Source organism: Gymnoscopelus microlampas, assembly GCF_963454915.1.
Source record: "Gymnoscopelus microlampas genome assembly, chromosome: 23".
Classification (NCBI taxonomy): Eukaryota; Metazoa; Chordata; class Actinopteri; order Myctophiformes; family Myctophidae; genus Gymnoscopelus; species Gymnoscopelus microlampas.
In genome coordinates, this window is record NC_139960.1 from 18328068 (window position 1) to 18355191 (window position 27124).

Below are 27124 nucleotides of genomic sequence, written 5' to 3' on the forward strand. Positions count from 1 at the left end.
CATGTGCCATGTCCTGCAACCATCTGCCGGCTGCCGTGTTAAGAGGTCATACGGGTGGGCCCACGTGCATTTTCATAGCATGTTTATTTTAATGATCAATCAATCGATTGTGTTCCGGCTTGGATCAAAGGAACTAACACAGTATACTTTAAGTTCTTTTTTATCGGCATCATAATGAAAACCATTTTTTCAAGGATTTTGTTTACAATGAATGTTATATCATCATTCAAATCTTAGCATTTTGACAATTATTTGGGGGGCCCACTTGCGATACCCGCACGGCCCGCCGGTGGTCCTCGACCCGCAGGTTGGGAATCGCTGGTCTGTGCAAAACCACCACTATGATAGGAGACAAACAGCTGAATTAAAAACACGGTGGGAAGTGGGAAGACAGAGACAGTGTCGTACTGGGGGTCTACAACGCTGTGAGTGACATCACTCACTAATGGAATGTCCCTGAAAGAATGAAACCGACCACAAACCACACGAACACACGGAGGTCCCTGAGAGCAGTGAAACTCTTCAAGTGTCTATTCATACGCATTGTCCTGGTGAGCCATTATGTCAATGTCTACACTGTGGAAGAGTCACTTTACACACACACACACACACACACACACACACACAGTCACACACACACACACACACACACACACACACACACACACACACACACATACACACACAACCCCCCCCCCTGCATTGTCGTTGCAGTTTCACTGACTGGCTGGCTGTGAGTCAGCATAGTTTTGTAGCACTACTGTACCACTGTATTCAAATGAGAGAGAAATCGAGAGGGACAGAGAGAGAGAGAGAGAGAGAGAGAGAGCTCTGTTTACACATTTATTCCATTCTAACTGTTTATATTTCTTAGTTTGGAGTGGACTGTTTTATTTACACTCGCTATGGCAAGGTAAATGTACGTTTCCCATGCCAATAAAGTCCCTTTGAAAAGAGAGAGAGAGAGAGAGAGAGAGAGAGAGAGAGAGAGAGAGAGAGAGAGAGAGAGAGAATGCCTAAGTGTCTCTTCCCTGTTCTTTTAACCAGTGTTGCCATGTTCGCTTATTATAAGCAACTTTGGGCTTGTTTTTTGGTAAAGTCGCTTGTAAATATTGGTAGTTGCGGCCTACGGGTTGAGTTTCTTTGGACTTGTTTCTAAAGTGGCTGGCTGTGTAATGTTGTTTAACCATTTTGGGCGGGAACCCCTATTTGTAACTATACCTTTCAAGACGGGAACCCCTTTTGGGGTTCTTGTTGCTATGTACAGTATATAGCAACATACATTTGTTGTAATTTTTGAATAAATATTTGAAGTTTTTCAGAAAACTTAGGTCAGGATTTAGAAGGCATTATTAGAATCGGCCTCAGGCCTAAATGGGTTAAATCAGTGGTTCTCAAACATTTTCCCCCAGGTTATTATGAATTTGTCTGCAGACGCCCATCTGAAAATAATTTGATGCCATATACAAGATTTGTGTTGTCAAAATGTTTAAAGAATAGTCCAAATTTTTCACATTTTCCTCAAGATTATTTTGGAAAATAGCAGATCTACAAGCTCACAACAAGCTTGTAGATCGGCTGTTTTCAAATAGCCGATGTGTATAGGTTTAAAGTGCTCATGCAGCCTATAGTCGCTTCTTTTTGGCTTGTCTTCACAGACCTGGTTCGCAAAACCTGGCAACGCTGCTTTTAACTGGGCTGTGTGTGTACTGTTGGCGTGGTCAAAACAACACACTGCCATGGGAATTCCCTTTAATGTTTAGGTTTCCCTCCAGCAGCACATGAATCACAGAGAGAGGGAAATGAACTTCCTCATTCACAGCTTTGTCATCCATCCTCGGCTCCTGAATAACAAGATCAAACAAGAAGGAGCAGGTCTATCACACAGTTACAGTGGAAAGGAATGAGGAGAGGGACGGACAATAGGTTTTTCTATCCGCATAATAAATCAAACGGCACATAAAGTGTGGACACGCGTAGTCCGGTAGGTCATTGCTACGCCGTTAACGCACTGCTATTTGCATGGCCAAATCAATGCTGGGGCGCGCGCACACGCACGCACGCACGCACGCACGCACGCACGCACGCACGCACACACACACACACACACACACACACACACACACACACACACACACACACACACACACACACACACACACACACACACACACACACACACACACACACACACACACACACACACACACACACACACACACACACACACACGTGTACAAGTGCGTACAAGCATAGGAGTACTGTAAAAACATATCAAACTGGATTAACCCAGATTTAGATACCACTTAGCTAATGTTTAGCTTATCTTTGCCATCAACCTCCTTCTTTGTCTCTCTGTTCAAACAGAAGCATCAGGACAAACAGCAGGAGAAACAGAAAGTCATGGTTAAGGCCCTTGTTGACCCAAAGGGAGGGGGTGGATATAGCTGTCCTCTCCGATAAGACCCTCAGCTGCTACGCCCCCTTCATGCTCTGAAATGACCCTTACAGGCTAAAGGTCAAGTCACCATCAGTGGGGTCATGACCCCTGGACTGTCCGGCACACCCTTGCCGCCACAGAGCTCGACACTCTCCCGGCCCCTTGACATAAAACAGCCATCAAATCGCCACGGTTGCCACATTTTCTTAAAAGGTGCTGTAATTGATATTTCTTTGTTAAAATAAGTATTAAAGAGCACTATCCTGATAGTAATCATTAATATAGAGTGTACAAGCTTGTAGCGCGGCACAGAGTGCCGCGGCACTCTGTTCCGCGCTACGAGCTTGTAGATCTGCTATTTTTGAATAGCCAAAGTGTAAAATAATGCTTTTTAGCTCAAATCTAAAAATGACACAGATACGTTCCAGGTCTTGAAGGGTTAACAGAGAGTCGTTCATGTGCGCGCTAAACGAGATTCTCAACAATCGATGGCGAGGAGGATACATAACCTGGCTTTAAAACTTGAACGGCAGCATCCACATTCTGGGTGGAACATCAGCCAAAAATAGCCGATCTACAAGCTCACATTTGTGAGCTTGTACTGTAGATCGGCTATTTTCGGAGGGTGACACCCGCATGCAACCAAGCATAAAATGGTCTTGTCTCAGTTCTACTGGAACTCTTCTCCACACAGCATGTAGTCTAGTTTTTATTTGTTGACAAAATTGTCAAAATATTTAGTCTTATTTTTAGTCACCATAGCTTAGTTTTTATTTAGTTTTCATCAGTGAGAAATGGTTGTTGACTAACATTTTTCGTCATAGTCTTAAGTCGTGGAAATTAGCAGTGGTTGTTCTGTTGGTGGTGGGTGTGGTTCTCATCTCAGTGTGTGGGGGTCATGTCATTCTCAGTGTGTGGGGTCATGTGTTGTCATCTTGCGGGTGTCACCTTACAGCCACCTAACAACTCGTGTTCCCCCGTGACAGCGCTGCCTCGTCTTCCATCAGCTCCGAAAGCTGCTGTGTTTGGGGTGGGTGCGGGGATAAAGGGTGCACACACACACACACACACAGCCATGCCGCCCTAGATACGTGCACACTCGCCAATTACAAACGCACATGCCCACAAGCACGCACATAATGCATGTATGTGAGAGAAGGGGGGGGGGGCAAGAGAGGGCATGCACAAACACAAACAGCCGTGTTGTAACTCCTTTTAGTTGTTGCCTCGCCCTGCAGACTCCCCACGCTGTGCTGTGTTTTTGTTTTCCGTTGAAACTACGTCATTTTGTGTCGCACGGCGAAGTCTAAATTAGCTGTTAGCTGGCAACGTTCACACACACAGGAGCGGCGGCTCAGTCCTCTGTGAGCATTTCAAAGGAACAGACTTAAGACGTGTGGATTGAAGAGTTGTGTGCTCGCTCTAACCCTCAGGGCCCAGGCTTTTAATGTCACACAGAGAGAGAGAGAGAGAGAGAGAGAGAGAGAGAGAGAGAGAGAGAGAGAGAGAGAAACAGAGAGAAAGAGAGGGAGGTGGATTGAATTTGTTTGTCCCCTTTGAGAGGGTGTCAGGATACTCCTTTGAACAGAGCCATCATCCTGTTACCTTTTGGAACGGGGTATTGCACAAAAACACACCGACACACACACACACGTATATTATGTACTCGTGCACACATGCTGCTTACACAAACAGTCACGTGGGTGGATCATAAACACAAATGCATACACCATGTAATCAGCCATATAAGCATGCAGCTCTCTCATGTGAACACACACACACGCACACACGGCCACACATCTGTGAATGTATTCAGTGGCTAAACCTCGTCCCCTCCAGTGGCAAGGCCAAGTTTCACACAAAGATCCCTTCCACCTTTTTTTTCTTTTTTTTTTTTTTAACAGCAGCACAAAATACCTGGCTCTCCCGTCTCCCTCCCTCCACAAATGGATTCCATTACACCTATATCAAAGTAGAAGGTGTCTTCTCCTTAAGGCACTGTTTTGACACTATACGCAGCTTAAAAATGCAGTTTTAAGTTTCCAGCGAACGTCTGCGTGAGCACGTTATCCAAATCAGACCAAATGGTGGAGCTGTCTGTTCAAAGCATGGAGAGTGATCTATAAGCACCTTAGAATTTGTCCCCCATTTTCTTCCATTTGGCCATCAGTCCATCATGTGTCAAGCAAACAAGGAGCAGGGCAGCGCTACATAATGTATTATACTTTATGAATGTTTTATGAGGTAAGAAATCTTTCAACAAATAGAATTGTGCTCTGACAACAAACATTATATGAAGCATTGTGATGCAAGTAGGGCTGGGCAATGTATCAAGATTATAGGAAATTGAGAAAATGAAGAGTGTATGACTTTAAGTTGGGTAACGTTTAATAGACTGTGGAGAAACTGCAAACAAACGCCGTACACAGTAAAAATCATCAGTGTTCATTTTTCCCTTTGTATCTCTGAGAGTGTATAACTAGAAGCCGATTCTACAAATGTCTTCTAAATCCCAACAGTATTCTGAAAAACGTATGTTTCTATATCAGTGGTGCTCAAACCTTTTTCATGTCAAGGACCCCCAAAAACGATATGAATTTGGCCGCGGACCCCATCTCAAAATATTTTGTTCCAGTGACGCCCAGAAGCAAAGATTTGAGTTAAAAAATGTTCGCTTTAAAATAATATATATTCAAAGATTTGCACACATTTTCACGATTTAACAAAAATAGCAGATCTACAAGCTCATAGCGCGGCACAGAGTGCCGACCTACGAGCTTGTAGATCTGCTATTTTCGAATAGGCAAAATTTTTGAAATAATGCTTTTTTAGCTCAAATCAAAAAATGACACGGATGCGTTCCAGGTCTTAATGGGTTAAGGCCAGTCCACACCAATGCAACTCCTTGCAACCATTATCCCCAATGGTAGTTGCAAGGAGTCGCATTGGTGTGGACTGGCCTTTACAGTACGGCCTCACAGGTCCATTAGGTTACATTTGTACACTTTCAGAGTTAAATGTGTCAGTGTAGCAGCTATGTAGCATGCATCCTCTCTCTCTCTCTCTCTTTTAAAATGTGTTGTGGTGTTGGATGCATCAATGGCTGCCTCTGTCTGTCCCGCTCCATGTGACACAAATAAATGACATACGTGCTGCTACCCGTTCCTCCCCGGCCTTTATCAAATTACCTCTCTGGGAAGGAATGGTGCGTGCGTGTGTGAGTGTGAGTGTGTATGTGGGTGTGGGTGCGCGTGCGTGTGTGCGCGCGCATGTGTGTGTGCGTACAGTTCTGTGTATGGAAGGGTGGGTGGTGCACTGCATTGTGGCTGTGTGCCTGTATTTAGATTCAAGAGGTGTCAATGTTTGCACGCATGCATTTCTTTGTGTTAAGGGGGCGTTATTTGTTTGTTTATAAAACGTGTGTGTGTGTGTGTGTGTTGGTTTTGCCGAGGGCAACGGGAAGTGCAGTGCCACAAATGCATGCCGAGGGGCACGCAAACCCTTCCCAGGCAGGGTGCACGGGCTAAGCATTGGTCGGAAAAAGGAGGGAATGGAAGATTACTGAAAGATTAAAGCTGCGACAAGTCAAGTGTATGTACTATCTGGGATTCAAACCGGGGTCTCTCGCGTGAGAGACCAAACATCTACTGCTCTGCCAAGACGGAATCCCCACGTCGCTAGGGGAGATATTTTCTCAATGGAATAGTAGGGAGACCGCCAACTGCATGTGTACTAGTTATAATGTATTAACATACTCTAGTAACTCTACCATGCAGATTGGTTAAAATGTGTTATTCATTACCATAACAATAATCACAGTGTGTGTAATTCATTGGCAAGCATTTCTACTCTGAATCGCCACAACCTTTTCTCCAGGTGAAAAGCTATTGACACTGTCATCATCACGATGCTGGCTAATAAGTTGTCAATGTGAGACTGTGTAGATGCAGAGGAAACACGCAACTGTGTCTGAGGTGAAAGCCCCCAATACTAGAGAGAATAGTTCATTCAAACACACCACTGTTCAGTTGTCTTATTAATCTGGTCACACACCCGAGCAGCACGCCATGCAGGCTCCATTCCGGTGACATCACTCTCCCCTCCTTACCGTCTGCTGTCGGGGCCCGTTGCCCGGCTGCACTCCAACGCAGGGAGAGACCAGATATCGATGCCCCGAAACAATGTGGGCTGACGGCCCTACCCGGAGTGACGTGTTGGTTTAGGCCGTTGGCCAACGCTAACCCTTCCCAGAGAGCAGCGATAACAGGGAAGAGGGGGGGGGGCTTGATAAGAGCTCTCATCTCAGCGTCCGACCACAGACACTCAGCGCAATGCGCTAACACCACTGACGCCACCACTCCTCGAGGGGCGATGCTCCGAGAAAACCTCTTTGCATTTTTTTAATCGATTCTCACTTAACCACTTAAACCCTCTGGACTTAGTAAACTGGACATGAGTTGACTCTACTTTTTTTTTTACTGCCTACACCAAATCAACTCGCCAAAAATAGCTGATCTACAAGCTCACAGGAAGAGCTTGAAGATTGGCAAAAAAAAAGACAAACATTTTTTTTTGCATAATTGCGGATATACCCATGTCATCATAAAAGTCAAACAACGGCCGATGTATCAGCGAAACCGACGAATCGGCCGTGTGCTACACTTGAGAACAGGAATGGAGGTCATCTTCAGGACTTGGCTGAGATCCCCCCCACCCCAAAAAACAACAACAACAACAAAACAAACATGCCAGTCCGGTTCATTCTTTCCTCCAGGTAGGAAAATGTCAACACAATGACAATTGATTATTTAGCTCCCTAACGACGTGTTTACATCATGCCCCAGGTATCTAAATGAGGTATATTACTGACCCGCAACAGGTGGCTGAGAGTTGGAATAGGTCAGGAAGGAAATTCCAGTTCAGCGGGTGGCATTTATGACAACAAACTTCTGAAACTCAAGACTAGATGAAAAGACTGTAGGCAAACAAATATAGAATAATAAATACTATTCCCTGAACCAACTTTCAAGAGCTTTTGTGTAATTTTGATGTGGTTCCCGTGGCAATATCACTTCAAGGTGTTATCACAGCATCTTTGATCAATATCTATGTCAACCCAGGTGTCAATATTGTCACATTTACTCTAAGCTTCTCTAATTACACAATGTACTTCCATATTTTAGCCTATGTATCCATGAAATAGAAGGAGAAGCAGCAGATATGGAGAGGAGACTAATGTGGTCAAACAAACGCTGAATTGACAATAAGATTTTCAAATTCTCTGTGGCTGAATTATTCATGAAGGTTTTTTCAAAAATACATATTATATTGCAGAATTAGATTTTTGCCCAACCTGTGGCCGATGGCTATAGTGTAGCTTTCTCGTATGTTGTCAGGCAGAGAACCTTTGACTGTGACGCTGGCTGTAGAGACAACTAACTAACTTTACCATGATGATGCTAAATCTATCCTGACGCTAAGTGGAGTTTCAGGTAAATCATGGCTGTGACTGGTCACAGACAGACGCAACATTTTGAGATCAAACAGTCAAGAGGTTCCCACACACAAGTGAGCGCGTGCACGCGTGCGCGCACACACACACACACACACACACACACACACACACACACACACACACACACACACACACACACACACACACACACACACACACACACACACACACACACACACACACACACGGCCATTAAGGGCCATTCAGCAGTGCTACACCTCCTACTACGACTCTCTGGTTCCCTGGCAGACAGGGGACACGGTTACAAACTGACACTCCTGACAGCACAAAGTGCGCTGCATGAAGGCGCTCTCGCTGCCGTCCAAGATCAACATTCACAATGGAGCGATAAGGAACACTATTAAATGCTTGACTGTTTGTTCGTGACCCCGGCAGGAGAGTACAAATGGACCCGAAGGGTACATACACACTCTAGGGATTTTATAGTGAAGTTATAATAACAATAATTAGACCTAGTTGGTCAGCAATCAGCTGGCTTCACCCAGCTGATTGCTGCCCAAGTGGTCAGACTAGAGCGCAGGGGGCAGCAGTTAGGGCAGGGTTAAGCTCAAGGACACCTCAAAACATTGCCGGGGCAGGGAATGGAGCCTAGGACCATCTGCTCTCCCATTCAGCTACGGCCGCTCCAACCTTTGTCTGCTTCCCGGTAGGGTTTGGAGATGATCAAAAATAATAAAAGTTCTCTTTTACTAACAACTTAAGACAACACTTAAAATATCTTTTTACATATATTCAACACCACTGCATTCAGTTGCGATATGCACAAGCCTCTTGCTTACGTAAACATTGCGGAACGCGTCTTCATCGGTTAACAGTATTTGCGGTGTTTGTGCCAGCAAGTTAGTGATCTCAATCCATTGGAGCGGTTTGACATTTCATGCTAACGCTAGCGCTGTCAGTACCCGTGCCAAGTCTTAATAGCTGGGCGGACCGCGGCCCGGTGGCATTCATATAGCATTGTAAGCAGGGATTGTACGTCGGCGTATAAGGTTTCGGGGCTTTGCAAGGGCTCCTGACGTACGTAGGTGGAGGATTAGAATGTGCATGAGAGCCCGGAGAACAGGGAAGTCTTTGAACTTGTCTAAATCTGGACTTGTAGAGTTGTTACGCAGCCAAATCCTAAGTGTTAATTCACCTCAGAGAGTGTGAAAACGGACCCCTAGCTCCTTTACTCGCCACGACTTCCTCTCAAGACTTCCACAACCGCCTCCTGCCACATCCTCTCCTCTCCTCTCCAGTGGTGGAAAGTAACTAATTTACTCAAGTACTGTACTACTTGAGTATAACTGTGAGGTTGTTTTGCTTTCATTTGAGTACTACTACTTACTTGAGATACTTTACTACATCCCAGAGGCAAATAATGTACTTTTTTCGCCATCACAATTATTTGACAGCTATAGCTACTGGTTACTTTGCAGATTTAGATTATTAATACAAAACATGTAGCCTATTAACTACTCTATTTTATACTATTTCCAAAAGGACAGTTTTGAAAATGTTGAACCAATTGAGAACTTATTTGTACTTTTATTCAAGTGATATTTTTTAACAAAGGCCTTTTACTTGTAGCAGAGTACTCTTGTAATGTGGTATTTGCTACTTTTGCTTAACCATTAAGACCACCATATTTTAGAAAAATCGTGAACATTTGTGAAAATCTATGAATATATATTCTACAAATGTCTTCTAATTCCTGACAGTTTTTTGAAAAAACTTACGTATGTTGCTATATCAGTGGTTCTCAGACTTTTTCCATGTCGAGGACCCCCAAAATGAGTATTTCGCCGCGGACCCCCATCTCAAAATATTTTGTTCCAAGGACCCCCCCCCCCAGAATCAAAGATTTGAGTTAAAAATGTTCGCTTTAAAAGAAATATATACATTCAAAGATTTGTACAGATTTTCACGATTTTTTCAAAAATAGCAGATCTACAAGCTCATGGGGCGGCATGAGCTTGTAGATCTTCTATTTTCTATTTTTGAATAGCCCAAAGAAATCTGTAAAATGACACATGCGTTCCCTTCCTGGTCTTAATGGGTTAAGTAAAAAACAAATCTGAGCACTTCTTCCACCAACTGCTCCTCTCTCCTGCCCTCGCCTGTCATCCTCTTGTGTCCCGTCATCTCTGCTCTCTCACGCTTGTCATTCTCTGGGACAAGATACAAGATCCCCCCCCTTACCCCCAACCCTCTAGACATTCCAACAGCTGGTCATCGCTCGGTCTCGACGCATGTAATGTCACACTCGTGAGGCGCTGGCTGGCTGCGATGCTGTCCCTGTCTCCTCCTCTTCCGAGAGAGAGGGGGAGAGGGGGAGAGAGAGAGAGAGAGAGAGAGAGAGAGAGAGAGAGGGATGGAGACACAAAGAAGTATATTGTCTGACCGGCGAGAGAGAAAAAGAAAGAGAGAGGTGTGTCGCATTACACTCGACTCAAACGTGTTACCCCTCAGCCACTACCGGAGTTTGAGTGGTGAAATCCCTGTGTAGGCTGCAGATATCTGTGTGTGTGTGGTGTGTGTGTGTGTGTGTGTGTGTGTGTGTGTGTGTGTGTGTGTGTGTGTGTGTGTGTGTGTGTGTGTGTGTGTGTGTGTGTGTGTGTGTGTGTGTGTGTGTGTGTGTGTTTGAGAGAGAGAGAGAGAGAGAGATCACGATAATGATGAGAATGAAACAATGTGTTTTCACAGAAACAAGCACGATGGGCACGAGGGCACGATAGAGGGCAATGTGGTCCCTCAACACACACACACACACACACACACACACACACACACACACACACACACACACACACACACACACACACACACACACACACACACACACACCTCTGCTTATGGGATTTCCTGCCAGGAACAAACAGCTCGTCTTTTGATGACTCACAACCCAACAAGTGATATTTCACCTTATTTACACACAAGCAGCCATGTGGCCTCGCTGAGAGAATATCCCAACAACACAGCTAAAACCCTCAGAGTTCATTTATCCCTTTGTAACTCAGAGTGCACATCTGTACACTCTGAGTTAAATGAACACAGGGTTTTTACAGTAATCTAATGCTAACTGAAGCTGACCACAACTGTGTGGTCAGTTGGTTCTGCGTGGTGATGACATGAACCCAGACACTCTGCTCTGTCATTTCACGTCCAGGCTTCCAGTGCAGTCAAACAGTGACTAATCCTGATCCCCCAGGTGTTTACACTTAAATGAGTAGTTCTCAAACTAGTTCTCAAAAAAAAAAAAGGACCCCCGAAAATGTATATATATTTGGCCACGGACCCCCCATCTGAAAAGGTTTTGTGCCAGGGACCCCCAGAAGAGAAGATTTGTGTTAAGGAATTCAAAATTATTTTGATATTTTTCAAATAGTTTCAAAAATAGCAGATGCACGAGCTCGACATCTGGACATCATGTGAGCTTGTACAACGGATATATTTATTATTTATATATAAATGGATAAAGTGGTTAAGATGAGTGTGATGCTACGTTAACTACTTTTGTTGGGGACCCCCTGGAACTCCCCCCCCCCCCCCGAGGACGCCGGACCCCACTTTGAGTTAAAAACCTGCAGGCACAGTCACACACACACGCATGCACGCGCACACAGTCACACACTCAATGCTCAAATTCTCATTTTCTCAAAACAAACACACACACATTTTGTAATGCCAATCCAATTACTGTCAAATGTGCTATAGTTATACATTTACTAAACGTTAAAGAATGTCTCGTCCGCTTTTGTAAAGATTGTTTTTTTCCTACAGTAATTATAGCTAGTTCACAAACCATTGCATTGCATACATATACATTACCCCACTGCAGGTAACACATGATTTTTGAGGGTCAATATTATGTAATGTAACAGAACCATTAATCACTTAGTGATAATATCTACTGTAGGATGACAAGGTCAAATATGTGCCTGCAGGGATCTGCCTTAAGCCTGCGCACACACGCACACACACACACACACACACACGCGCGCGCAGCAAAGCCTGGGCGGGTGCCCAGGATTAAACATGAATGTGATTTCTTTCTCACTCATTGAGCAGTGAGAGAGACAGCCTGGAGACACTGTTAATACAACTCTACTGGTGTTCCCATGTGTTCTGTCTGAGATTTCGTCGACTAAAACTATGACTAAATGTTCGTCGACTACCTTTTTTCACTGACAAAAACAAAATAAAAACAAAATAAAAACTAGGCTATGATGACTAAAACTAAGACTAAATATATTGACAATTTAGTCAACAAATAAAAACTGGACTAAAATGTTAGGGAGGGACTAGAGGAGAGGTTGCGCTCGGGTGTTGCGCCCTGAAAATAGCAGATCTACAAGCTTGCAGCGCGACGCGTTGTGAGCTTGTAGATCGGCTATTTTCAGCATGCAACCAAGAGTAAAATCTACGACGCCATCAAGGCACCGCCAAAATACATTATAGTCGACTAAATCAACTTCAGATTTAGTCGACTATTATCTTATGATATTTAGTCGACTAAAACTAATACATTTCAGGTGTCTAAAATATGACTAAAACTAAATGGAATTTTATTCAAAAGACTATGACGAAAACTAAATAAAAATTTGCTGTCAAAATCAACACTGGTCTGTGAAGACATTTACTTGAAAGAATTGCCTTTTCCACATGTAGAGGACCATCGTCAATACATGTCATTTTCCATTAACAGCTTCGGCCATATCGTACTGTAGATACACATTGGGAATGGAAACCGTCTTCCCATTCATGGCTTTATTTTCAGATTTCGTGTAGGTTTGTATTTTCTCAAAATGTCACCCAACTTATATCACACACACGCATCATTGTGGACTTTTCAAATCAATCCATGCTTTGAAATAGATGACATAACTTGATGGTGCAAATTGAGTGATGATGATTAGTGTGTTGGATTATCTATGTCAAGCAATTTCAAGTCTGATTAAGTCTCAACTTAAGGACCCATTTTTACACTTTCAGAGTCAAATGAACACGCTACATTTTAGCATGATGCTGTCAGAGAGACAGTCAGCCAGAGAGAGACCAGACAGACAGACAGACAGACAGACAGACAGACAGACAGACACAGACCAGCAGTAATGCAATAAGTAGTGGCAGCATCAGAGAACAGCCTGGTCAACACAGTCAGCAACACTGTGCAGCAAGTTAGATGAACAATCTGGTCACATTCCTCAGTGAGCGACCAGAGCAAAAGATGGATAGACGGAACAAGAGAGAGAGAGAGAGAGAGAGAGAGAGAGAGAGAGAGACTGATTGAAGCGGGGGGCACAGCCAGTTTAAAAGCAGGGCTGGGTGTAATACCTCAGGAATGAATGGGATCTGCTGGTCAGTTAACAGTGCCAAGCCTGGGAATGCCTGCATGACACACGCACACACATACACACACACACACACACCCACACACACATACACGGCACGCACACGCACACAAACGCCTACATTGTTGGGTCCAGTAGAAAACACTGGAGCCCACAAACAAGTCGCATCCGCAACACGTTGAGGGCTTGTAGGTCTGCTATTTTCTGCAAAGCGAAGTATGAATCGGCCTTAACCGGTCTGTTTGATTGATTGGTTCATGAATTACTTTGTTTTGTAAATCAACCTGGTGATATGAAAGCATCATCTGAGGCACTGAACACTGTGATCTCTCTCACAGAAGCTATTTCTACCAATTAACCACTTAAAGCCCATATGGTTGACCGGAGTCCCTGTTATTGTGGGGAAGGCTTTCGCTCAAAATAACATATTGTCAAGCTCACAACGCGTTGCTACTACACGCTGTGAGCTTGTTGTCCTGCTATTTTCTGTGAAAGCCACACAATAACGATTCTGGGGTTTAAGTGGTTAATCAATTAACCCCTTGAACCCCAGCAACCATTTTCTGGGGGGGGGGGGGGGGGGGCTTTCATACAGATATCAAATCAGATAAGTAATAATAATAATAATAATAGTAATTGTAGCATACAACACACACACACACACACACACACACACGTGCGCACACGCACCCACACGCACACACAGATCTTGTACTCAATGTCATCCATCAGGTAGAGGTCATAGGTTATGTGTAGACACAGAGCAGGGTCATGTAACACTGTTGTGTGTGTGTGTGTGTGTGTGTGTGTGTGTGTGTGTGTGTGTGTGTGTGTGTGTGTGTGTGTGTGTGTGTGTGTGTGTGTGTGTGTGTGTGTGTGTGCGCGTGTGAGTGTGTGTGTGCCTGCATTCGTGAGTGCCTGTGTGCTCGCGCGTGTGTGTGTGTGTGTGAGAGAGAGATCGAGGGAGAGAGAGGGAGATCCCTCTTAACTTGTCTTACTTTGATGTCAAGGTTGAAAGGTTACACAAACGTGCGCGCGCGTGTGCACGGGCAAACATGCATCACCGTCACTCCTGAGCTCCAGTGCCGAGTCCTGTTCCTCATGTCCGAAAAGACAAGGTACATGACGAATAACAGCATGGATGGATGACTCAGGGAGGGAGAGAGAGAGAGAGAGAGAGAGAGAGAGAGAGAGAGAGAGAAAGAGGGGCATGTTGGTGGGCTTTCTCTCCAGGAGAGGAGATCTTTTGGACTGATTTGACCCGGTGGAGAACGTTTCACAGCCAGCTTCAAAGAGCATGCTCTAATCGGAGCCAGATAAGCTCCATTCACAAACACACTGCTGTTTATTTTTAGCACCTTTGGCTGAGGCTGCTTCCCTGTGGGTAAGACAAAAAAAACATACGTTTTTACAAATTATTACAGCTCTCTCTCTCTCTCTCTCTCTCTCTCTCTCGAAGCTCTAATCGAAGCTCAGAAATGTGTGTAGTACAATTAAAAGGACTAAAGAAATGAATAGAATGAACAGAGCTTTGTCACATTGCAATTTCACGTTGTCACATTGCTGTCTGTCTGTCTGTCTGTCTGGTGACTTGCATCAGGACATATTTAGGATTCTGGTGTCTGTTGTTTTGTGGATTCTAATTATCCCATATATACCTTTTCATTCAAACACACACGTACGTGCGCGCGCACACACACAAACGCACACACGCACACACGCACACACACACACGCGCGCACACACACACACACACACGCACACGCACACGCACACGCACACACACAAGCACACACTATTCCTGTTAGCTGCGGTCAGCCTGCAGAGCTAAACGTTGTTCATGGATTTACGGAGGGAGGGCACGGCAGTGGAATATGTTTTGTCTGGGGGGTCTGGCTTCTGAAGTAAGCTGCTAAGTTACTGTACAAATCCCATCAAGTACGCAGCAATTGTAAACCCCCCTCAGGCTATGAGACAAACCCCGAGAGAGATGGAGATGGAGAGGGACAATTATTATTAAGAGAATTGCCGATCTACAAGCTCACAGCACGCCATGACACGTTGTGAGCTTGTGGATTAGATCTGCTTTTTTTTCTTCGGTGAGCGACACGGTCATACAACGAAGTATAGGTCAGGTTTCAACCAGTGGTGGAAAAATAACTCAAGTAAAAGTATCAATATTGCAATGTAGAAATACTCTGTTACAAGTAACAGTCCGGAATTCAAAAATGACTTGAGTAAAAGTACAAAAGTATTGGTATCAAAATGTACTTAAAGTACCAAAAGTAAAATTACTAAAATGTTTGAAAATAGCAGATCTACAAGCTCACAACGTGTCGCGATGCAACGCGTTGTGAGCTTGTAGATCGTCTATTTTCAAATAGTCTGGGTATAAAATAGGTCTAAAGTATGTTTTATAATGTAATAATGTATATCTGCAAAGTAACTAGTAACTAAATAGTAAAAATACCTCAAAATTGTACAATACTTAACTTAAGTAAATGTACTTAGTTGCTTTACACCACTGGTTTCAAGAGTATGTGTGGGGAGGGGAAGGGGGGGTCAGGCCACCAGAGAAATGTCAAGGAGCTGAGCTATGCGCCTTCGTTGGAAGCCCACCAGAACGCCCCATAGGGTGGGGGGGGGAGCAGGAGGCTGCATGGGGAGAGTGCATGTAGCAACACGCTGGGAAGCCTGTTCCTTCCCTATATACAGAGAGCGTTAGCATCGGGGGGAGAAGCTGATGATTTAACACACTTACATAATGATTAAGTGGAAGCTAACATTAGCTAACATTGCTCATATAATGAACATTCTCTTTTATATCTACTAATGGTTCATACGTTATGCAAACCTGGCCGGGCCTATGGCCAGGAGAGACTTAAGTCTTCTCTTCTTTTGCTGTTATATTTTGATCTTATTTTTAAGTATTGCTACCTCTTTACTCCGATTGTATCTCTCTGTCTGTCTGTCTGTCTGTCTGTCTGTCTGTCTGTCTGTCTAACCACAGAGTTGCCTTGGACAATGGATGGATATGATAGGTAAATGGACAGATATACAAAGGGACAGTAAGTCCTTTAAGACACAGACACCACATGCTAAGAAAAATCACAGAACAATTCAAACAGCTGGTCTTTTTCTCTGTCTCTCTTTGCAAAATGACTGATTTCAAAACAAAAATGTCATTGCGGTGCCATACACCTGCCTAAAGTATGTCATCTCTGACAATACAGGCTACACTTTGAGCCGCTGAATAATAACGTGGCTTCCTCTGCAGGTCCGACACATTAAGTGGCCTGGGAAAATAAGACAGATTCTACCCGTCTGAAAGGGAATAAGGACGGGAACACCCATATATCTAAGTGAAGGAAGCTCGCTGAAAGTTCGCTGGCGAAGATAAGGGGGATCGCGTTACGTCGAGAACACATCACCCCTACCTAAGGAGCTACTCCGCTAGTGATAGGACTCATACACGCACTCACACACACATAGAATAGCGCACGCGCACACGCACACGCACACACACACACACACACACACACACACACACACACACACACACACCCTCAACTCTCAGGGTGAGGACAGAAGCACAGTGTTGTGACTAGCAGAGTGTGTTAACGGCTGTATCTTGGAGTGTATCAGGGTGTTCTAGTGTTTCAGCAGAGGGCTATGAAAACATTCTCAGGCTTTCTGCTCACCAGAGGAGAAACACCTGTTCACCACGACCTGACCGAGATAATAAACTGAGCAGGAGAAAAGAAATGGCAACAGACAGACAGGGACCATTTGGTTACATTTGCTCTCTCTCTCTCTCAGTCTGAGTTACAAATGGTTAAATTAATACTCAAGCACTTGGGCGACCCAGAGTGATTAGGGTGTGTGCCACGTGGGCTCTAATGCCTGACAGTGAATTCCTGGTTCGATTCCAAGCTGGCCGAACCATTTGCTGCATGTCACTCCCCTACGTTGTTACACGATATATCTACCAAATAAATGGAACCCCCCCCCAAAATAGCGTAAAAAAAGAAAAATAATTAATACTGAGTACTTTACTGTGAAGGGACCAAGATGCATTTTCAGCGGGGAAATCGAAAGTAAAAACGTCAAATTCTTATGTGACCGCAATGCTTTGTTAGTTTTGAAAATCAGATATTTTAATTTGTGTCGTGCAATGGAGCATATAAATGAGTCTTAAGGGTCCACAATGTGATAAAAAAAAATCATTCCAGGAGCCTGTTTTAATGAGTTTGTTTTTTCACAGTTGAAGTTGGAATTCAACATACTGTCGTGTGGTTGCACAGCCGACCTTTTTAACGAGCAGAAACAAACTACTTAACCCTTTCTGTGTCTTCAGGCAGGCCTTCACCATCACCTGTAGATCAAAGCTCAATTTCACATATAAGCAGTGACTGGGTAGCATAACGGTCTGGTTTAAAGAAGTAGGACCTTTCTCATTCAGGCTTGGACAGAGATACCATTCATAACCCGAGGATTTAAATGCCTGTATGGACTGATGTAGTAGACAGATAGGGCTGATGTCGGCTAAAGGACACTCGAAATTACTTGATTGGCTGTGTGTGAGAGAGAGAGAGAGAGAGAGAGAGAGAGAGAGAGAGAGAGAGAGAGAGAGAGAGAGAGAGAAGAGAGAGAGAGAGAGAGAGAGAGAGAGAGAGAGAGACTATGGGCTAGATCAGAGAGAGAGAGGGAGAGAGAGACTGAGAGAGACTATGGGCTAGATCAAGGGTTCCCAAACCTTTCAGCTCGAGACCCAAAATATTAATTTGGGACCCAGACGTACAAAAAGCCCTATTTAAAAATAGTTAAAATAGCCAACCAACAAGCTAGCTAGATTGTAGATGTTATAAAAACAAAACAAAAAACAAGATGTATTTGAAATGTTTTGAATGACAGAGAAATACAATCGGTCTCAGTGTGTTTTTGAAAGCAGCATTTCAGTGGTTGTTCTTAGATCTGCTGTTCGCCACACAACCCCCTCAGGCCTTCCCCTCCCCAGAGCCTAGGGTTCAAAGGTCACAGAGTCAGTGGAATGGTTACCTAACATTTGACATCAGCACGCACCTTAGAAAGAGGGATTGTCAGTGCTGGCAAATGTACTCAAGTACTATATTTTATTTAAGTACAATTTTGAGGTAGATACCATTTTTCAATACTATATACTATACTCCACTATATCAGAGGCAAACATTCAACTTTGTTTTACTCCCCTACCATTATTTGACACTTTTAGTTTCTATATAGTTACTTTGCAGATTTAGACAAAACTCTATTTTATACTAAGTTCGGCTATTCAAAAGTTTGACAATTAAAACAAACAAACAAAAAAGTACTTTTACTTTTGGTACTTTAAGCATAATTTGTGAGGTCAATACGTTTGTATTTTTACTCAAGTCACATTTTGAATAGCCTTTTGCTTGTAACAGAGTACTTTTATATTGTGGTATTGCTACTTTTACTCAAGTAAAGAAAAAAAACATACACCTTCCACCACTGATTGTAGTCGATAATGTCAGTTTGTGCGTGTGCCGTGTGCATGCACGTGCATGCACGCACGGACGCACGTGCACTTCAAGCATCTAATGAAGAGCTGAATCTCCCGTTGGGAGTGCCACGGGGTCACGGCTGTCAATGACACCATAAGAGCTGACAAAACTGAATGCAGGGGTCGCAAATGAGGGCCATATAAGACCCCCCAGCACACAGCCCCTCTATAGATCCACTAGACTATAGCACCCTCACTGACCACAAGTGTGGACAGTCTGGACACTTTAGAGTTCAGAAAAGCCTGGACTGTCTATTGACCATGACAAAGAAAGACACAAGACATTCACTACATTCATTTTGACAGACACGAGGGGAGACAGATGCTGAAAGATCTCAATGCCAGGTGCTTCACTGCGCAGTGAAATTTAAATAGCACACAATACATACATAGACCGTTTTGCACAGACATGGTCAACATATCGTCGCTGTCGGGCAGAAACCTCTTATCTCCATATCTTATTCATACTACAGCGTCACACAAAAGCATCAAAAGTAGCAGGTCCGGCACCTTGGCTACAATGTCGCCTGACATTTTAATAAATGAACGCAAATGTAGTTTTGCATCTGTAGTAGCTTGTTTAAAAAGTAAACCGATTGACTGTGCAAATAAACTTTTATAATGATGGTAAAGAGATCAGAGCTGATTGGGGTGGCCAATCAAGGGTGACAAATGCCCTCCTATATAACCGTCACTGGTGGTGTCACTTGCCGAAAATAGCAGACTGACAAGCTGCTAGTTTCGGTGAGCGACACCACCATAAAACGGAGTCATAAATGATGCACAACTGTTCACGTCGTCAGACCTATCAACTGCTACACAAAGTGATTTGATCGAAGGGTAACAAAATGCTAACTGGCAAGCCGAGGCTGACGGAAATTCCTCTGGGCTGTCAAAGGTTCAATTCCAGGTAGAAAGCCCTCAAGAGATAAGAAGACTGAGAAATATGACTTAACGGATTCACAAAGACAAGAAAAAAGACCATCTGCAGGGTTTTCCATCAGAGCAAGGCGCCGTGCGGATTCACAGTCTAGGCATTAGAGAGATGGACCATTCCTATAGGCTTTACCTTGTCGAGCACTTCATTTGTTTTCATATGGTGTGTGTGTGTGTGTGTGTGTGTGTGTGTGTGTGTGTGTGTGTGTGTGTGTGTGTGTGTGTGTGTGTGTGTGTGTGTGTGTGTGTGTGTGTGATATGCTGGCATTCGCGGCGAAGGAACTTGGAGAGCAACTTGGCCGTCAGATTAACACAGGGTGAGACTACAGAGGGAGAGTCGGGCACGGTGCCCATTTGAGAACTCGATGCTCTGCGAAAGATTCATCTTCAGACGGAGAGGAAAGAAGAGAGAGGGAGGGAGGGAGAGAAAGAGCAAGCAGCTGTCAAAATGTGACAAGATAGTTATTCTGTCACAGTGTATTAAATTCATTCTGCCTGTCGCCTCATGTGATTCATGTTAGGGACCGGTACTTTTGTGTGTGTGCGTGTGTGCGTGTGTGTGTGCGTTCGTGCACGTGTAGGTGCTAGCCTACATTCTCAGTGTCACCGTGCCAGTATGGGTGTGAGCTAGAGGTGTTTGCTTTTGTCTAATATTTAACTCAAAAGAACAAAGTCTGCTTCTGTGTTAGAAGAGGCCGATCTTCCGTACAAATTCTTTCTGCGTTACGTCTTGGTTGTCCGAGTCAGCCGGCCATCACACAAAACCCAGTTAGGTTAAAACACAAAGAACAATCAGATTCAATAATATTACTCTCTAGACGTCCAGGTTTGGCCAGGATTGTCCCAGTTTCAAGCTGGGTGTCCAGAGTCCCGACAAATATCTCTACTGTCCCAGTTCTCACTACAATTGAAACAATAACACTTGTTTTGAGTACTTAGATACTCTACATACAGATGTTTAATGTGATGTTCTGTTGAAAGGTGCAATCACTAGGTGTGCTAAGTGCTAAAATAATTGTCCCCCATCCAGATGAAAACACCAGGTGAAAATCCAACTGAAAATTCAAATACATTTCAAAGAAAGAAACTGTCAAAAGTAGTGAAAATAGCCGATGTACACTCTAGTCTAGGTGATTGTGGGTCACAGGTTGGGTTTTGAAAATATCGTCGCCCTAGTTATACAGGAATAAAATGCTGACATGATTTGTGTAAAGCAAGGAATCACTTAGTAAGAGAAACAGCTTGCAACAATATGTTGTACAACTTCCCTGCTGTTTACACTGTAGTGTACATTTAGGTGAGCTCAAAATGTGCACTTCAAAGAGTCAGGCCCATAGGTGCACTGAGGATGTGTGTGCATGCCACGCATGCATGCGTGTCTGTGTGCATGCATGCGGATACATGCATGTGTGTTGCATAATAGAGTGGAACCCACGTTTCTGTTGCAACCAAAGAGGCCTAGTTATGAGGGTGCCCTGCTAATGGCACCTTCTATGATCCCAACCCAGCACTTCCAGACAATGCATTTATCAATCACCCCAAGTCGACAAAGGCTGCACAACCGGATCCTGTACAGAGCCCGCAGCAAACACTTAGTGAGCACAGTCAACACCAGCCCAGGCCTTCCCTGAGTCACTTTTCAAAGGGAACAGAGCATTCTATATTTTCTGCAAAAGAGATGATACATGTGATATTGTGACTCAAGATACTCATCTTGTGACTCAGATATCCGTCTTGCATACACTTCCCAGCGTTGGGATCAAATCATTTGCATGTAACCGTCGTTAAATTTCATGTTTAACGCGGGCAGGGGCGGTGAGTGCCCAACAAACAAGAGCGGAACACTCTCGCAGGAAATTGCATACAGGGCGTATCCTTGCAGAACATGACATGACTTTTGGTTCAAGAGAACAGGATGAAGGGAAGACAGGAGGAGAGCCCGACCGATGGCAGATTGTTTGGAGTCCTAGCTCACCAATTACCAATGTTCTGACTGATATTTTGTTTGTTATGTTCGATTGCTAAATGTTCTAATAAATGTAATACAATTTAGATTACAACCCCATGTATCGCTCTGGCTCTATGCAGGAGTGGTTAGAAATTGAGACATTTATTATGTTGTTGGTCTTACCTGAGACGGAGACTCTCATAGGTGCTTCCAGGGCCCGGTCGTTGTCCAGGTCCCTGCTGAGCCTCAGCTCGCCCGTGTCCTCGTTCAGCAGCAGCAGTTTGAGCTCGTTCCCCGTCTCAAACGTGTAGCGTAGCTTATCCGAGACGTCCGGGTCGCGCGCCGGCACCCTCCCAATCACTCCGGCCGGGAAGCTGTTGGACTTGTTGGTGATGTAGTTGTTGAAGATGATCTCGAAGTCCTGCAGTATGGGTGCGTTGTCGTTGACGTCCACCAGGCGGATGTGCACGGTGGCGCGGCTCACCAGCGGCGCTGACGTGGCCTGGACCACGATCACGTACTCCGTCCGGGTCTCGTAGTCCAGGTCCGTGAGGGCCGTGAGGTCGCCGTTGAAGATGTCGAGCTGGAAAACCTCCGGGATGTTGCCCTCCACGATCTGGTACATGATCTGGGCGTTGGTGCCCTCGTCCGGGTCGGTGGCGCTGATCCGCGCCACAATGGAGCCCACGGGGCTGTTCTCCTCCACGTCGATGAAGAGCTCGTCCCGTTCGAACACGGGCGCATTGTCGTTTATGTCCTGCACCGACACGTGAATGTTGACTGCTGCTTTTAGAGGGGGGATGCCTTTGTCCACGGCGAAGGCCTTCAGGTTGTACACAGGCACGTTCTCCCTGTCCAGTTTGCGGTGGGTTCTGATGATGCCAGAGTAAGGCTCTATGAAGAAATCCCCTTCGCCGTCATCACCGCCCTGGAAGGTATAGCTCAGCCTGCCGTTCGAGCCCGAGTCCCTGTCCGAAGCGGAGATCTGGAGGACGCTGGTGTAGACCGGCACGTCCTCGAGTACGGTCCCCTGGTACATGTCCCTGAGAAACTGAGGGGTGTTGTCATTAGCGTCGAGGATGATGATCTCCAAGTAGGTGGTGTCGGACTTCTGGGGAATGCCGTTGTCCCTGGCGATGATGGCCAACGTGTACGAGGCCTGGTCCTCGTAGTCGATCTCCATCTGCGTGGTGATGGCGCCTGTGTCCGGGTCGATCTTGAACTGGGGCACGTTGTCCTCCATGATGTAGGTGATGCGGGCGTTCTCCCCTGTGTCCTCGTCGGTGGCACTGATCACCACCACGGTGGAGCCTACGGGCCGGTCCTCGCTCAGCATGACCTGGTGGCTGGGGCTCTGAAACACGGGCCGGTGCGTGTTGGCGTCCGTCACGTTGATGAAGACCTGCGCCGTGTCGTACCGCGTCCCGTCCGACGCCGTCACCGCCAGCACGTACTGGCGCTCCTGCTTGTAGTCCAGTGGCAGTGCCAGGGTGATGAGGCCGCCGCCGCTCTGGCTGGTGATGGCAAAGCGGTTCCGAGTGTTGCCACTGGAGATCTGGTATGTCACCACGCTGTTGACGTCGCGGTCCACGGCCGTCACCGTCAGCACGCTGGTGCCCACCACCGCGTCCTCGTTGATCTTGAGCGCGTAAACCTTCTCGGTGAACGTGGGCACGTTGTCGTTCACGTCCAGCACAGTGATGCTCACGCTCGCCGATGAGGACATGGCGGGCGTGCCGTGGTCGCGGGCTTCGACTCCGAAGGTGTAAAACTCGGTGGTCTCGCGGTCCAGCTCGACGCCAACCATGATCCAGCCGGTGCTGTTGTTGATGATGAAAGGGAACCCGGGCGTGGTGTCGGTGAGCCGGTACTCCAGGCGGGCGTTTTCTCCCGAGTCAGCATCGATGGCCTGGATGTGGATGACGGAGTAGCCGATGGCCACGTTCTCCAGCACGGTGGCCTGGAACGGGGTGCTGACGAACATGGGGGCATTGTCATTCACATCCACAACTTGGACCACCACCATCCCCGTGCCGTTGATCAGTGGAGGCCTGCCACCATCGTGGGCCTTTATCCGTAAGTTATACTCCCTAAGAATCTCATAGTCCAGTGGATTGATGACGTCGATCACCCCACTGTCTGAATAAATGTAGAACTGACCCTTGACGTTGCCACTGATGATGCTGTAGTGGACTTTAGAGTTCATGCCCTCGTCTTTGTCCGTAGCCTCAACCTGTATGACCTTGGTGTTGACTGCCACGTTTTCGGGCACCTGAACCACGTACCTCTTCTCGCTGAACTGTGGGTAGTTGTCGTTCTCGTCCTCCACAGAGATGTTGACAGTGGCAGTGGCACTGCGGGGTCCGGGGTCTTTGCCCTGGTCGTTGGCCTCAACGATGAGCTGGTACTGCGCCTTGGTCTCCCTGTCGGGCCGCTCTCGGATGCGAACGAGCCCGTTCCGGGGGTCGATTTCGAACACAGAGTTGTCCCCGCTCACAATCTTATAAATCATGTTGGCATTGGATGGCGCGTCCCCGTCGGTGGCCCGGATGGTCATGACCTCAAAGCCCACCTCCACGTTCTCCCGGATGCTGACCCGGTATTCGTTTTGCTCAAACACCGGCCCGTGGTCATTGGTGTCGCTCACCGTGACAGTGAGGTAAGACGTGGCGGACCGCTTGGGGACGCCGTTGTCCGTCACCATGACTTTAAAAACGTGAGTGTCTTTGACTTCTCTGTCTAGAGGCTGGACCGTTGTTATGCTGCCTGTCTGGGGGTTGATGACGAAAAAGTCATTGGACCTGCTGTCAAACAGGGCCTCCATGCCGTACTCCAGCCTCCCCGCCTCGCCATCGTCCGGGTCCGTGGCTTTGAGGTTGATGACGCGCGTGCCTGCCGGTTCATTCTCGGGCACGGACACCTGATAGTTGGGCAGCTGGAACTGCGGAGGCATGTTCACGTTCCTCTTCCGTCGGCGGCTCCGTGCGCGCTGCGTAACTCGGGTCACAAGACGCACAGCCAGACGCACCGAGGCGGGCATGAGGAGGTCGCTCCTCGGCGCTGCTCCGGCGCGCAGCGCGCAGAGCACATCCAGCTCCAGCTGTCCTCTGCTCTCATTGCAACACAAGTCACTCACCAACAACACGCTCCCGCGCCTGACGACCGCGCTCGAACCTTTACCCACGCACACGGAGTCCGAAAGCGTTGCGTCGCGCATGAACGCGGGCAAAAGTGCCGTGACGTTCACCGGCACCTCCTTACCTGCCGCGAAGCAGGACGTCCCGTCCAGGTCCATGCGAACGTCGGCCTCGCCCGTCGCGTCCTTTCGCCTGTATTTAATAAAACAGTCCTGTCCGTGGACGAACACGTTGAAGCGCGTCACTATCACGTCCCCGGACGTCTCGGAGCCCGTCCTGAGATAAACGGGCGCCGGGTTCCGATGAAGCGTGCGCCGCGGCGCACCACAGTCCACCTTCCTCTGCGACAGGCGGACCAGCCCGTCCCGCCGCCCCACCAGGAACAGGTCCCGGACGGACGCGGGGGTCAGAGTCGTGTCCAGGCTGTAGGTCCAGCGTCCGGGCGCGTTCAGCGACAGGTTGGCCAGCACCGTGCCGGGACGCAGCGTCTCCGAGAGGTGCAGGTCCAAGCCTCCCACCGAGACACACAGCAGAGCACACACTGGGGATAACAAGAAGAATAACTCCATGGTTTGAAAAGAATAATGAACAAATCCCGTTCAACTTCATCGAAACTCCTCCGCGTGAAAACTGTAAAATAAAAAAACCATCAAGTCTTCCTCTTTTTATTCCTCATGGTGTTAAAGGTGTTAAAGGTGTATCCATAGAGATCCAGGGAGAGCGCAACAGCCTGGTTATCCCACGGCAACTTTCAAATGAGTACAAAATGGCTCCGCAGTTCTCTACCTCCGCCTCCTCCTTTTCCCCCTCTCCTCCTCCTCGGGGGCTGATTAACATAACCTGCTGCTCACAGTCAGTGGTGTAGTGTAAAGTATCTAGTAAGTACATTTACTCAAGTACTGTACTTATTAAAGTAGGTATTTTTTACTTTACTGGATTAGGCTATTTCCATTTTTTACTTTTTTACTTTTACTTCGCCACTACATCTCAGAGGCAAATATTGTACTTTATACATTTGAAAACTTGTGAAGTGGGACCTTCTGCATAATGAGTACTTTCTACTTTTGGTACTTTAAGTACATTTTGATACCAATACTTTTACCCAATTTTGAATTCCCAACTTTTACAGAATATTTGATAGTTTTACTATCAAATAAAGTAAGAAATGTGAGTACTTTTCCCACCACCGCCTGTTGCTCACAGTCAAATCCAGTGGTGGAGGCATGGAAGGCTACTCTGTTCTGTGAGTAATAGTGACAATATACCAGCATTTAGAAATTACTTTCTGTCAAGTAAAAAGTCCTGCATAAAAAAATCGGATTGGCCAAAAATAGCAGATCTACAAGCTCACAAAGCTTGTAGCTTGAGGCTATTTTTGGCAAAGACATTTGGTGTAGATGGGGGGAGGTAAAGAAAAAAATACCTCAAAATTGCAAGTACAGTACTTGAGTAAATGTACCAAAGTGACTTTACACGACTGCTTATCATGTTATAATTTAGGTTATAGTGTAGGTAGGCTAGTAGGCTTTCACTTCTCTGTCTGGTGGCTGGACTGTTTTTATAGTCTGGGTTACCAGGCAGGTAGGCTACCTGCTGAGTCTACCAGTTATATTATACCTCTATGAGTCTACCCCGTAAAAAATCGTTTAAAAAAGGGGGAAATTGACTCATAAAAATGACTCCGCGATCCAACATTGGGGCCCGACCCTTTGTTTGGGAACCACCGGCCTACATTACCTGTGTCACAGAATGTCATGTTGTCACTCAAGGCTTTCTGCTTGTTCCAAATAATATAACCTTTCCTTATGACGGAGAATATAAGGCAAAGGAGGGTAATAATCATAAAAAGGAATCCTAATCAAATAAAGACAATACATAAAACGTAACTTTGTTTACATCACATTTCAGCCATAATGTGGTATGCTAAAAAATGTCATGAGATGTAGGCTAACTTATGTAATAGTGCCCTCTCGTGGTCAATTGAGTGTACAAGAACGCACCTGTTCATGTCAGAGCTGTGGCCATTTATGAACAATAAATGAACATGTCTCCATAGTAAGATTATTTCCTTGCGTTTAATTTACACGATCAATTATTGACACTTTAAATTTATATACAGGAAAGAAGACAGTTAATCCAAAAATACAACTGCATGAAAAAAGGCATTTCTTCAAAACTAAGGGTTTTCTAAAATGACTAAAAGTAAGTAAAATAATCAACAGTAGCATGTG

General features: G+C 45.7%; 1 protein-coding gene across 1 annotated transcript in view; it reads right to left on the minus strand.

Moving 5' to 3' along the window:
• LOC311039682 (cadherin EGF LAG seven-pass G-type receptor 1-like) overlaps window positions 1-25628 on the minus strand; it is a 157256-nt gene extending 131628 nt beyond the window's left edge. The window contains 1 exon segment of the mRNA XM_084049633.1: window positions 21940-25628. Within this exon segment, the coding sequence (XP_083905759.1) occupies window positions 21940-25462 (3523 nt within the window). The 5' untranslated portion in view covers window positions 25463-25628.
• Between the last annotated feature and the right edge of the window lie 1496 nt (window positions 25629-27124).